Genomic DNA, 14,810 nt, shown 5'->3' with positions numbered 1-14,810 from the left:
GTTAAAATGAAGAGTTCCTCTCTTTCCTAGCTTTATTAAGGACTAATTGACAAATACAATTTTATCATCTTCTTTCTTACACAAATTACCCAGAAAAGATTTATGGTTTTAATTTTAATAAAATTAGCTGATTTATTATTTTGTTCATTGAAAACCGAGAGTAATAGTCTAATGAGCAGTTCCTAAAGTAAGTATTTCATAAGAATTCTATCTAGCTCTTTTCTTCTCTAACCCACCCCTCACTGAGACACCGTCTATATTTTAGAAACACAATTTATCATCTCTCTTCCTCATACCCTTAGATAGCTTTATTTTACCTGGAGAATAAAATGTGGATTTCTCAGTAGGGCACAATTTGAGCCAGGCTACTTCTGCAGACTCATTCCTTCCTGAAGATCCATCTCACCATTTCCTCCAGCTAACCTAGGATTCAAACCACCCTCTACCCAAGCCAAACTCTCTTCTGTGTTTGGCTGCCTGCCTCTTGGAGCCTCACCTGCTGATACGGCTGATGACAAGGACAGAGGCAAGACCACAAAGGGTTTTATAAGACTTGGGAAGGACTTTGTTAAAGAAAGTCATTTAAGAGTTTCAAGCAAGAGTTCCCGTTGTGGAGCAGTGGTTGCGGGTTCGATCCCTGCCCTTGCTCAGTGGGTTAAGGATCCGGTGTTGATGTGAGCTGTGGTGTAGGTCGCAGATGCGGCTCGGATCCCACGTTGCTGTGGCTCTGGCGTAGGCTGGCAGCTACAGCTCCAATTAGACCCCTAGCCTGGGAAACTCCATATGCCGCGGGAGCGGCCCAAGAAATGGCAAAAAGACAAAAAAAAAAAAAAAAAAAAAAAAAAAAAAAAAAAAAAAAAAAAAAGAGTTTTAAGCAGAGTAGTAACATAATCTAATGCATTTTTTCAAAGAATCATGAGGTCTGCTGTGGGGAGAATAAGCTAAGGGACAAGCATGGAGGCCGGGAGGTTGGGGGAGAAGGAGGGATCCCGAATGCCTTCTGGTTCTACCAAAACAAATGGGTACATGTGCCAGGAGTGCTGGGGTGGGAAGACCTGGTGAGGAGCAGGGGAAGCGGACAGAGCGGCAGGGTGTGGGGGCAAGAGTTCTACTTGGACATGTAAAGCATGAGAAATCGCTCAGCTGCTTTGTCCCTCTTTATTCAGTGACACTTTGTTTATACTGTGATTTTAGAATTTATCAGTGACATAATTAGTTGCATGCTCAACTGTCTTCCCAACCAGACTGTAAGCTCCCTGAGGGCAGAAACTGTGATATTTATTTAGTCCATATCCTTAAGAAAGGGCCTTAAACAAACTAAAATGATTACTTAAAATGATTTTAGAATGAATAAATGCAGTATTCTAGAAACTGTGAAGAATACAAAACAAAGAAGAAAGAAATATTTACTTTTCTAGCAGTTTCCATTACCCAGAGCTCACCGTGAATAAGGTCAACAGAAGTTAACAACAGACCAAAAACCCACTTCTGGATCTAGCCTTCTAGCATATAAACTCACTTACATATATTAAATTTATCTTTTATTTATTTATTTTTATTTTTTAAATTTTTTTGGTCTTTTTGCCTTTTCTAGGGCCACTTCCCACGGCACATGGAGGTTCCCAGGCTAGGGGTCTAATTGGGGCTGTAGCCTCCAGTATACACCACAGCCACAGCAACACGGGATCCGAGCCGAATCTGCGACCTATACCACAGCTCACGGCAACGCCAGATCCTTAACCCACTGAGCAAGGCCAGGGATTGAACCTGCAACCTCCTGGTTCCTGGTCAGATTCGTTAACCACTGTGCCATGATGGGAACTCCTAAATTTATGTTTTAACCTCTTAAGCCTCTAGCATGAAGGCTAGTGGGCCCATATTGGCTAGTACTCTGTAGGCAGCCTTTCTTCATACTGTACAAAGCCAAACAACTACAGATATCACCTGAACATTTAGAGAGATTTTCAGTAAGATTTTTATTTTTAAACACCCTATCTGCCTTGTTTCCACAGTCCTTTATTTCAGATTCTAACAGATTATTTGTACAATCAAGAACACTTAAATACTTCTTCCTTTTTAAAACTGGTCTGAGGGAGTTTCTATCATGGCTCAGGAGTAATAAACCCAACTAGTATTCATGAGGATGCGAGTTTGATCCCTGGCCCTGTTCAGTGGGTTAAGGATCCTGCGCTGCTATGGCTGTGGCATAGGCTGGCAGCTGCAGCTCCAATTGGACCCCTAGGCTGGGAACTTCCAAATGCTGTGGGTGCAGCCCTAAAAAATAAAAATAAAATAAAATAAAAAACCAAAAAACCCCACCTGGTTTGACTATTGAATAAACTCACAGAATTTTCAAGACAGACACTCACCAAAGCCAGAGCGCTCATTTATGTGCAGGGATGAAAAAACTGAGGCCTGAAGAAATCGCTAAAGATTCTATAGTTGTTTTGAAGTGTAGAAACTAGTTCACCTGTTGCCTAATTTCCCAGCAGGATTTTTTTTCTATAAAGACTATCATCTTATTGAATAAGATGGATCTGGCCATTTTGCAGTGGACTACATATTCTGCTTTCATAATTTTTCTAGACAGTGATATCTCAATACATTTTTAGGAAGGATATGCCTTAAAATGAGGTCATGCATATTAATAACTAAAAGTCAAACAAAGCAGTGTTACCATGTATTAAATGGCTTAATGGCAATGCTCCCGGGACAGCATATGCATGGAGGAACACACATGATATAAAAGCCCCACTCAAGGCCCACTTCTTTACCCACAGAAAGCTGACGGTAAATGCAGCTAATCCTATGTGTAACTGTGACGTTTGCAAACCTTGCCTTTATCATATCTGGCTTTCCTTTTATTCTTTATCTTTATTCTTTATCTGTCACAGTGATAATCATACTTCCATTTCAAAGACCTTCCTATCTATCCTCTCTGCTCCTTCCGTTTACAGAAAAAGAAAGAGTTTTATATCTCCTATCTACACCTTGTTGGTTGATAAACTTAAGACCCTACTTGAGTGAACTGCAATCAATCTGCTAACTCAACCAGAAATTTAGGTTCTATGCCCTTAATCCTGAAATGTGGAATGAAGGATTTGTTCCGAGAGGAATGCTGGACCTCAGCAGAAAGACAGGGATGAAGTGGTAGAGACAGGTACCCTCCCTCCTAGCCTTTAAAATGACTGTCTGAAGGCAAACCAAGTATCGAGTTAGAGGGTAGGGAATGAGTCTACAGGAGGAGCACGTGGTATGCCCTCCACTGCACACAAGAATGAACAAAACTACTGCTCTAACTTCAGCCGGACAACTGAAATACTAGAAATTTAAAATTCCTAAGGTTTGGGATAATTGTTCATTATTACAGTGATTTAAAAGTAGAACTCAAAGTATTTTCAAAGCTAACATGCACATACTCAGCATAGTTACAACAGAAGTACGTTACATTCACACAGCACCTTGTACTTGCAGAATGTTTTCATATGTGCTATGTGATTTGAACATCAACAATATATAATGTAAACATCATTTCTAGTTTTCAAATGAAGATTCTAACATTTGTGTAGCAAGGATAATAAAAGGCACAGCCAGGACTGGAACATAAGAGTTTTTGATCCAGGTATTTTCCCCCTGTAGTAGGTAACTAGGTCAGTGATATTAAAATGTAGCAGTATTAAAATAACTTGCTTATGTAAACTCCAAATACTTTCAAAGTAGAAAAGTAGTATTGCTCCCAAGTTTCTAAATAAATTATGTCAATCTTTTCAAGCTCAAGTTTCTTCTGTTATAATTCTCTGTCAAAGACAACTGTTTTGTTATTCTCAGCTGTCTCATCTTTCTAAAAGAATTCAATAATAGAAACAATACTGTAAAAAACCTAATGAATAGAAATTGTAATCTTTCAATACCAAAAATATACATTTATCATCTGATGCTTTTTGATATCCTTTGAAAACCTTATTCAAATTAACTTAAAACATCAGCCTAAAAATTTGCAACTGTATAGTTCAACTCTGTGACTGATATACATTTTAATAACTAGCCTCTTTGCATATTTTGTTAATTTGACAATTTTAAAGAAACATGATATCACTGGCAGGATGCATCCTGTTCCTGCCAAAATGCATTCTACCTGAGCTTTCCTTGAAATGAAATATAAAGTGCAACTATCCATAAACTATGGTTCCTTGGGTATTACCCAAGGGAAACTGAATCAGATTTAATATTATACATATTTAAATTTCACATGTTTTGCTACTTTCAAATTATTATCCACTCAGTAGAATAGAGGTTGAGAGTATCTACTATTAAAGCTAACAAATTCAAATTTGCTTTTAAAATAATTTAGTAATTTTTAAAGGAAAAAAAGATTGGGATATAATTCAAGTGTCAAAATTGACCGTTACAGTGCTATGAGCCATGTTTCTGAAGTGAAATAAATGATACCCATGAAAAAATAGCATCTGAACATTTAAAGAACAGCCAAAGTAAGAAAGGGGCTCACCAGCTTGAGTGAAACCAAACTGACGCAGAATCTGATGAGCATCCAGCATGTTTGATTGTTTTGACTTAGCCTGTTGTGAGGAGGCTGATGTTGAAGTAAATGAGAGATTTTTGTTGACCTGTAATAGGAAAGGCAAATCAGAAACGAAAGTGTAATTTCCTGGGTTACTGATGCAAAAACTGGATGAGAAATATTTGCTTTTGATGCAAACCAGGACATATGTCAAAAGGAGTGGTAATGATTTATATGCTTAGTCTTTAGAGTTTACAAAACTTTGTAGTTTTTACAAAACTAGTTTTTAATCAAGGAAGGAATGAATAGTGGTAATGAAAGCGTTACTGTATGAAAGTCAATCTGCCTTACTTTGAAAATAAGTTTGCTAATCACGGAATTGACTTTATTCATAACTTAGAGTGTTCTTAAAAGTTATGCAAAAATACATGACTCCTTGACTGCTTTCAATTAAGAAAGAGTTTAAATATTTCACACCCACACTTCTCTAGCATTTTGTGAAAGAGCAGGTACTTCCTTTTCAGAGACTGCACAGAAAACACCTGTAATATTCGTGTTTATATACATTATGGTGACATAGATAACACAGCTGTAACCTAATCTGCCAAGTGAAATAGTTTCCGCTGTATCAAAAAGCCTCATTCTTAAGACAATTTCAAAAAACAGCAGTAAAATAATGAACAAGCAAAATTTCCGTAAGTAAATACAATGTTCCACAGAACCAAAATCCTACTATAACTGAGTGAGTACAGCAGTCTCACAGATATGAAATGCATGACAAGGGCAACACTGTAACTACAGCAATTGTAGAAAAATACAATTCATAGAAAAAATGTTAAATGTTTAGTTAATTAGTAAATTCATCTTGTAACTCAGACTTAATTTCAGCAGTGATCAAGTCTCTTGTTCCTTATTAATAAATCATTCATTATACCTTATTTATCACTTTCAAAAATCACAATAAAATGTGATCTGATTTTGAAAAGTCTGAAAAAATGTATATTTCTAATTTACTATAAAAATAATCTGTGAATTAACAAACTGTTAAATGATAGTTTATGGTATATAAATATTAGTATATGAAAACCGCTTGTATCTTTTATTTTAAATAAAACTACACAGAAGATTTCTACTGTATTAGCATTTAAAAATTTCCTTTTGTTATTCTATATATGATAGTAGTGAGTGTGGTTACATGCGCTTTATCTGAATCATTATTTACATAGTGTTTGTAAATGCTTCTCTTCTTTCAAACAGTGATAGTAAATGGTGTATCTCAGATTAAGTTTTTCTCTTGAAGAAAAGATAATTTAGTGAAAAAACTCAATTAAGACCATATCAGTTCTAAGGTTCCTAAACTGTTATGGTATCATCTTATAAAAAATAAAAATATTTATCAAAGTAGTTAGATGAGGTCAAATGTCATACCAATGCTAAGAAAAATTACCCAGCTTTTAAAAAATTCTATCAGGAGCCATTATTAAACATTGAACGAAATTAATGTTGACTACCTATATTAACATAATAACTAAAGTAACACTGAAATCACCTAATATCACTGAACTTCATTTTCATATTTAAATGGAGATAATAAAAATAGTATGTATGCCTCAAAGAAAATGTGCTGAAGAGCAATAAAGATGAACCGGTATTATAAAGTGCTGTTCACACAGGCTGACCATACAGCACTAAATAACACAGTAAATAAGAAACAGATTAAACAGAATATGTTGGCAAAGGCGACCATAAAGTGCTATACAAAGCAAGTCTATAAATACCAGTTATTATTATTAAATATCAGTAGAAGTCAAGGTATTAGAAAGGTGTAATGCAGTAAGATGATGCAGTAGATTTTTCACTGTGCTATGCTTTTAAATGGAAGCACTATATGCAAAATGATATATTTATCACTTAACTATTTAATCCACTTCTCTTTTTAGAATCATTTTTTCGGTTTTACTTCTGTGTTCTTGAAAATTTTTATCCTTATGTGTCAAACAACACATTTTGAAATCTGGTGCAAAAGAACAGGTGTATGTTGGACACACACACACACACACACACACACACACACACACACACACACACCTGCTCTTCAGTCTCCCTCTTCAGACATTTACTTGTGCTAAAATAAAAATGAATACCAGGAAAGCTAGAAGTGGATACTTAAATGTCTCTACTTAGAAGGACTTGTCACTCTTTTTAAGTAAAATGCAGTTAAAAAAAAATAACTATAATCTACAGTTACATGTTCTTCCTAGTCATTTTTATAAACCTGCTTTTTCTTGACACATTTCTTTAGAGACTATTCAAATATCCATAAAGTGATGAGTGGCCTAACAGAGCAGATAACTCAATTTCTAAGGTTTGGGATAATTGTTAATTAATATAATGATCTGAAATTAGAACTCGACGTATTCTCAAAGCTAGCTTACACTTATCCACTAGTTCATTTAGAGGAAGAAAAATAATAACAACCATTAAATAGAGTGAAGCAATATCTATTTTTGTAATATATGCTGTGGAAAAGAATTGCTTAATAATTTTACAACAACAGAAAGAAAGGTTGGCTAAGAGAGTCTACCCTACAACCATTTATCCTCTTTTTACAACACACTTTTCTGCTTGCTTCATGCAAAAACCACAGTCTGCCTAAGTTAGTTTAATACCTCCATACTTTGGAAAACTAAAAGCATAAAAATTGAATGAAATTCACAATGGAGCAAAAAAAAAAAAAAAATCAAAAAACCAAAAACCTATCTAGAACTGCCAAGTTAATCACAAAACTCTTTTATCTACTCTTTCAGGGTATAAACAGCTTTCTGTAAAACATGGAAATACTAATTCTCAACAAGCAGGTTAATTTCCACGTTAAAAAGGTCATTGCTCTAACCTAAAATCGAATGCACAAAACTAAACAGGCTAGCATTAGTTTACCTTTAGTGATTAAATTTTAAAACCATTGGGTGAGACGAACACTCATTTCCACATATACATACAAGTCTAATCATTTCAGCTGACTTCATATATATGCTACATGCACCTGAAGAATTTTTTTTTAAAGTTCAAGTTGTGAAGACACTTCGAATTGGTTTTAAATGATAACAGAAAAGATATTGATACTGTCAATATATTTATGTTCACAAATTTGTCCCCCTCACGCCAAACAACTATTTTTTACATTAAATTCAAGCAATAAATGCACATAATTTGAAGACATTTCAAAAACCAGTACCTAGGAAATGTTTTTGTTGCAAATTATATGTCTGTTGTAAAAATTAAAATCCCCAATATTAAAGTTGTTAAGCAGAAAACTTGAGCCAAAGCAAGATTCAAGCTATCTGAAGTCAGGTATCTTAACATTCTTATAAGTTCTAAAAGCAGCCTGCATTTCCATGATTTTTAGGTTAGTAAAACCTAAGAAATGAGTGTCATAGAGAGAAATTCAAACATGACCACTAGGTCCTAGATGTTTTCCTTACAAGTTGGGACAGTGAAGTGAGGGATTAGAAAGAAACAGTGTTACTACTAAAGAGAAATTTTTACAGTGGATAACGTGCTAGAAAATTCCCACCCCCAAAACCAGTTCATCACTGTATTAACTAAACCGGAATTCAAATTGGGATCAACCACAACAATTTTTTTTTTTTTTTTTTAGGACCGCGCCTGCAGCATATGGAAGTCCTAGGCTAGGGGTTGAATCTGAGCTGCAGCTGATGATCTACACCACAGCCACAGCACCAGATCTGAGCAGCACCTGCAACCTACACCACAGATCCTGGCAATGCCAGACCCTTGACCCACTGAGCAAGGCCAGGAATCAAACCCACACCCTCGTGGATACTAGTTGGGTTCATTTCTGATGAGCCACAACGGGAACTCCCAAAATTTTATTTTGTAATATTTAATCAAGACCTTTTGAGCCTTTGCTACTTATACCAAGGACTGGTGGTTCAAAGATTACTGACAGACTCCCCTGTGTGAAGCTCAAAATTAAGATCTAGTCCTGGTTCAAACCACCTGTCTAGTAGCAATATGCCTTGGAGAAAGGCAACTGATCTCAATGCATTGTGCAATGCAAACCTCTATGTTCCTTCTCTCTTAGTATGTTTTTTTTATTCCAGGGAGAAAATTTGGTCTTGAACCTCCTGAAACCCTCACTTCCAAGAATATACCTCTTTCACCTACCCTCCTCTCTTTTCTTTTGGTGTCAGGGAAAGAGGTACTCTTCCATTGAGATTAATCCCTCCAGCTGTCCCCTTGGGGATATCCTTAGAGCTCTTCCAAATTTTCTACTGGCTGTTTCCCTACAGGCTATAAGCATGAATCTTTCTACTTGAGTACAAAAACAAAAATTCTTAACTGTGATTCCATAATTTCCTTAAGCTTCACTGAAAGTTAAACTTCTTGAAAAATAACATGTAACTGTTAGCCACATACCTCAACCATTCACTTTCAAGCAGCTAAGACAAAGCTTTTCTCTATCAGAACACTAAATCTGAAGTTACAGTCATTGCGGCAAGCCATCAAATTTAGTGGATTCATTTAGGCCTCTGAAGTATCTGACACTGTCAATCAGTTTTCCTGTTTCTGGAAAAACATTTTCTGTTAGTCATCCTGCCACTGCTTATCAGTGTTGTTTGTTAGACCCACGGGGCCTTCTCCTTCCCTCACACCTGGGACAATCCTGGGCACTAATGTTTGTTTTCATCACCTCATCTGCCCTCTATGCTGGCAAGTCTCCAAGCTAAAACTCTTCTGATCTGGAAATTCAGAACCAAACTACCCCCCACCCCTACCCCCACCATTGACCTTCCGAGAGAAAGCTATCACCGTCCTCCCAGGCTGCTGCAGCCAGACAGATGGGCATCACCCTATCACCCCGGGCCGTTTCCTTACAATCCATGCAGAGTGACTCATTAAGTCAAGCAGAGGCTCTGGCATCGGCTCCCACTCCTCCATGGTCGGTGCTGTTGCTGCAACAGTCTCCTGATTTGTTTCCCTGCTTCTTGTCTCTTCTCTAATTCTTCCTTCTCTACTGCTACCAGGATGATTTTTCTAAAATGATACTTTTTGGAGTTCTTGTTGTGGCTTAGTGGTAAGAAACCCCACTAGTATCCATAAGGATGTGGGGTCAATATTTGGCCTCACTCACTGGTGTTGCTGTGAGCTGTAGTGTAGGTCACAGATGCGGTTCAGATGCTGTGTTGCTGTGGCTGTGGTGTAGGCAGGCAGCTACACCTTCAATTCAACCCCTAGCCTGGCAATTTCTATATGATGTGGGTGTGGCCCTAAAAAGAAATAAATAGATAAAAAATAAATTAAAATGCTACTTTTATTGAGTAACACTTCTGTTTAAAACCATCAATTTACTCATATCTGGTATCTGATATATAGCACAAATGAACCTTTCCACAGAAAAGAAAATCATGGACTTGGAGAATAGACCTGTGGTTGCCAAGGTGGAGGGGGAGGGAGTGGGAGGGATTGGTAGCTTGGGGTTAATGGATGCAAACTATTGCTTTTGGAATAGATTAACAATGAGATCCTGCTGTGTAGCACTGAGAATCATGTCTAGATACTTACAACGGAGAGTGACAGTGGGAGAAAAAATTACATGCAGTATAGCGGGGAAAAAAGTGTGTTGGAGGAAATAATAATAAACAAACAAACAAACAAACAAACTCTTCAACTGTCCCACTAGATAAAATCCATCCTTTTTAGTATGGCATACAAAGCTTTCTATAGTCTAACAACTACCTAGCTTTTCAACCTCATTGCTCCTCCATCTTCTATGTTCCAGCTACGACACGTTGCACATAGCTCCCTAGACATGCCAGGCTGTTTCATGTCTCTGTGACTTAGTTCATGGTGTTCCTACTTCTTGGAATGGGCTTCCTTCCTGGCTCCAGCCTCCTAAAGATGCTAACTTCTTTTTCAAGCTTAAGCTCAAGGATTACATCATGTATGAAAAGCCTTTCAGACTCTCCCAAAGAACTTGCCTCTCCTTCCTTTGTCTCTCCATCATTCCCAGCACTGGTAACACTTGAGTATGCTTACTTATTTTGTTAGTTATTATCCACCAGACTGCAATCTTCTTGAAGGTAAGGAACAGGTTTTGTTTATCTTTCTTTAGTAAATGGCTGGTACTGCACTAATAAGAACTATAAGGAAGTTAAAAGCATTAATACACAGGAGAGCAGTGCATGCTTTAAAACCTCACCCAAACTTATGGTGGCTTTGTATTCATGACTTCTTAAATGGAAATAACTTTCTGATGGTAAGAATCACAGAATAATGGGCTTATAAGTAAGAAATACACTAATTTACGTGGTTTAATACTCACTGAAATTTAGAAATGGGAGTGTGAAATAATAGCAAAAATATATTTATAGGTCTCCGGCCCTAGTTCTTAGCACAGAACTCTTAAAACCCTTGTAATTTCCTAAGTGATAAGAGCACCAGGAGCATCTTTTGTTCTTATATTTTATCTTTGACTCTAGTTCCTGAAACCTGAGCCCGGAAATCCCTTGGAATTTCCTAGGTGATAGGAATGTCTTTTGTTCTAGGGAAGTGACTTTTGGTGGGCTCCAAGATGGGGCTGATCACCAGCAAGACCAAGAAATGATCAGCTTAGAATTTTCAGTCCCACTCTCCTTCCAGAGAAGGGAGGGGGTTGGAAACTGAATCATTAGCTGATCATGCCTACCTGAAGCCATCATAAAAGTCTCAATTATATGGAGTTCGAAGGGCTTCCAGGATGGTGAACACGTGGAGGTGCTGGGAGAATGTCCTACCCAGTAAGAAGGCAAGGACGATGATCCTTGCCCCTTCCTACCTGCCTTGCTCTATGCATTTCTTCCACCTGGATGTTCATCTGGATCCTTTATCATATCCTTCTATAATAACCTGGTAAACAATAAGTACACTATTTTCTTGACTTTAATGAGCTGCTTCAGTACATTAATTAAACCCGAGGAGGGGATCTTGGGAATCCCGATTTATAGTTGATTGGTCAGAAGCACAAGTAACCTAGATTTTCAACTGGCATCTGAAGGGGGTGAGGGTGGGCAGTCGTATGGGATCAAGCCTTTATTTTGTACGATCTGACTCTATCATCAGGTAAACAGTGTCAGAAGGGAGTTAAATTGTAGGGCACCCATCTGGTGTCCAAAGTGTCAGAGTAGGGCGGTAGTGTGAGAACAAAGGAGATGGGAACAAAACTGGTTTTTCCTAAAACAAGGATTTTTCCTGTTTTCTAAGATTTCTAGTGAAATTCCATAACTTATTTTTATGGCCTATTGTAGCTTGTACTCTTATAGTCAAGCCAGTCTTCCAAGTATTGTCAAAATACTTTTTTGTGAAGGAGATGAAAAAACTTACTTTCTTTAGATTCTCTATTTTTTAAACCTTTTTATTTTTCAGAGAATGAAATGTTCCTAAACAGATTAAACTATAATACAGACCATGACTTCATCTTAGAGCATTCTTCAATAGACTTTAGCTTGGTTGCATTTATATTCATCTAGGGTACGTGATATTAATAATTGAAAAAAAGAAGTCCCCTCGTTTCAAGAAGCTTACGAAGAGTGTAGAAATTCAGATGTGTAAAGATCAGAAGTGGAAGCGATACTATGTAAAATTTTAAAAGGGAAGAATGAAGGGAGGGAGGGAGGAATAAAGGAAAGAAAGAATTGCTCCTCCGTAGGGAATTCATAATTTCACTCTGGAAAAGACAGATGAAATTAATTATAATTTAAGGCAGAATAAGCCCAATTATATAACATGCCAGGTATGAATAAATATGTCTGGGAACATGAGAGAAACAGATTAATTCCATTTTTGAGGAATCATACAAAGCTTAATGGAAACAGACTCCAGGCAATACTATTTCTGATATGCATCAATCCACCCCTAAGCAAAGAAAAAAGAAATTCTAAATTATAAATTTATGTGTAAATATTCTAGGGCTTGTGCAATTCAGAGCAATGCAAAACTTCTAATACCAATTACTATCTCGGAAGCCTTCAGATGAGAAGAGTTTTATCTTCCCATCATCAACTCTCTATCTGAGCATCTACCCACAATTTCTATCTATTTGCCTATCAGAAAGGATGAAAAAATCCCACCTCTTAAGGCTAGCTTCTCCACAGGTACCCCCTCTCACGTTTTCAAGGACTTGAGTCCAGCAATTACCACTTCCACGGTATGCTATCAGCTTCCCCATCCCCAATGAATTATTCCTATCAGCAAATAAACATGCTTTAATATTGTTCATCTAATATTCCCCTCCAGTTCTGTTTCTCTGCTCCCCACTCAAAATTTCTTCAAAGAATGGTCTACACAGTCTCTATTTTATCATCTCCCATTCTGTCTTCAATTCTCTCCACTTGTACTTTTGCCTCAGCCACTTACTAAAATAGCATTCATCTAGGTAACCAAAGGACGTCGCTGTGCCAATTTTCTGTCCTCATTTTACTCATTCTCTCAGTAGCATGTGACAGCTTATCACTTCTCTTTCTTAAAATACTTTCTCTGGGCTTCCCTCACATACCTTCTTCTGGACCAGTGCCTGAGGTATTCAGCTATACTCTCGCCCCAGGTGATCTTACCAAATCTGATAGTTTTAAACAAATGTGACTTTAGCCCTGACTTCTCCCCTGAGCTCAAGAATCATATATTCAATTGCCTACTTCTCAGCAACATTCATATTGAAAACTCCACTCTGGTATTCATAGCATTCAAAGCACCACCAGCATCTATACTGTTGCTGAAAGCAACAACACAGAAGTTATTCCTAATTTCTCTTTCTTTCACTTACACCATACCTATCCATCACCAAGTTGTGTTGAATCTACTTTTAAAATATCTCCCAAATCTGTCCACTGCTTGCATTTCCATTATTACTATCGTTAAACTAATGAATCAAGATCATCAGACCGAGGTGGCTTGAATGCCAGAGTGGCCTATGACCACATAAGCAAACTAAAATCTAAGCCTATAATGGACTTCAAGGTTACACAACTGAAACCCAAGGAGAGCTAATCACAAAGAGCCAATGAGGCTTTAAACTACAGCCAATCAATAATTTCCTTGTTTCGCTGCTGCCTTTTCTCTACAGAAGTCTTTCCCCAGCTTCTGAGGGTGAAATGCTTCTAACGATTTCTGGCTTGGCCCTACCTAATTCGAATCCATTTTTGCTCAAAAGAGAAAAAAAGGAAAAAACTCTTAAAAAGTTTAATACACCTTGGTTTATCTTTTAATACCATCCTAGTCCAGGCCACGATACCCTCTTTCTTGAATTGAAGACCGTTACTCCCCATCCTCACATTCCCTCCAGCTTAACCATCTCAATCACTTGTTTCTCTGAAACAACATTCTGGAGTTCCCGTTGTGGCTCAGTGCTAACACACCTGACTAGTATATATGAAGATGCAGGTTCGATCCCTGGCCTTCCTCAGTGGGTTAAGGATCCGGCATTGCCATGAGCTGTGGTGAAGGTCACAGACAGGCTCGGATCTGGCATTACTGTGGCTGTGGCACAGGCTGGTAGCTGTAGCGCCCATTAGACCCCTAGTCTGGGAACTTCCATATGCCATGGTGTGGCCCTAAAAAGAAAAAGAAAGAAAAAAAGAAAAAAAAAATCCTAAACTCCTTCCTGAAAAAGAGCAGAATATGCTACTCCAAAACATGCCTCTTTGGCATAAAGATTATTTTGAGAAACTGCAGACATAAGAGTTCTGAAAACAGAATCGAAGTTATCCTTTTGTAAGGGAAAAATATATTAGAAATGGGGTCTATACCAGGAAGATAACTTTTCCACCTGAAAGACTTACCTGCATACAGGGCAACCTTGTCTACCAACCAGTTCCTCCCCTTATCTTCCCCAGGATTGCCTTCTGCCTTTGAAACCGCAGACTCCCCATCCCTTTCCTAGGCTCAGGATGGTATATAAGCGTCATTCACCTGGCAGCCTTTGGAATCCCATATCTTTGAGGGGCTCAGGTATGCATGTGATTAAAATTGTATTTTTTTCCTGCTAATCTGTCTATACCAATTTAATCCTTAGACAAGCCACGGAACCTAGAAGGGTACAAGGTGCAATTTTCCCTCCCTACATCACCATGCTTACAAGGCCCTTTAAAAAACATGCACGATCTCCTGATCACCTCTCCAGCCTTGTCATAAAACACTGTTCCTCCCCACTTGCTCACTATCCCACTTAAGCTCAGTGGTCTTTTTTCTGCTCTTCCAGCATGCCGGTTTTATTAATAGATGAGAACTTTTGCAG

At 37.7% G+C, this 14,810-nt stretch overlaps 1 protein-coding gene across 44 annotated transcripts in view; it reads right to left on the bottom strand.

Moving 5' to 3' along the window:
• The window catches only part of AHI1 (Abelson helper integration site 1), a 193,900-nt gene that overhangs the window by 95,683 nt on the left and 83,407 nt on the right, over nt 1–14,810 (bottom strand). For 35 of the 44 annotated variants that reach the window (XR_014845535.1, XR_014845582.1, XR_014845552.1 and 32 more), the window contains one exon: nt 4,508–4,625. The exons of the other annotated variants lie outside the window; for them this stretch is intronic. Coding sequence is in view for 16 of the 35 variants with exons in the window: in XM_085025255.1 (XP_084881381.1) it covers nt 4,508–4,625 (118 nt within the window). In the remaining 19 variants the exon portion in view is untranslated. The remainder of the gene's footprint in view (nt 1–4,507; nt 4,626–14,810) is intronic. 44 annotated transcript variants of the gene reach the window in all.

This window comes from Sus scrofa, chromosome 1 (genome assembly GCF_054392235.1).
Source record: "Sus scrofa isolate SSC_HxYL_T2T_F1_AM1 chromosome 1, Sscrofa_HxYL_maternal_Yorkshire_Landrace_v2.0, whole genome shotgun sequence".
NCBI classification, from domain to species: Eukaryota; Metazoa; Chordata; class Mammalia; order Artiodactyla; family Suidae; genus Sus; species Sus scrofa.
The sequence above is the reverse complement of the archived record's forward strand: the minus strand, read 5'-3'. Positions and strand labels throughout refer to the sequence as shown.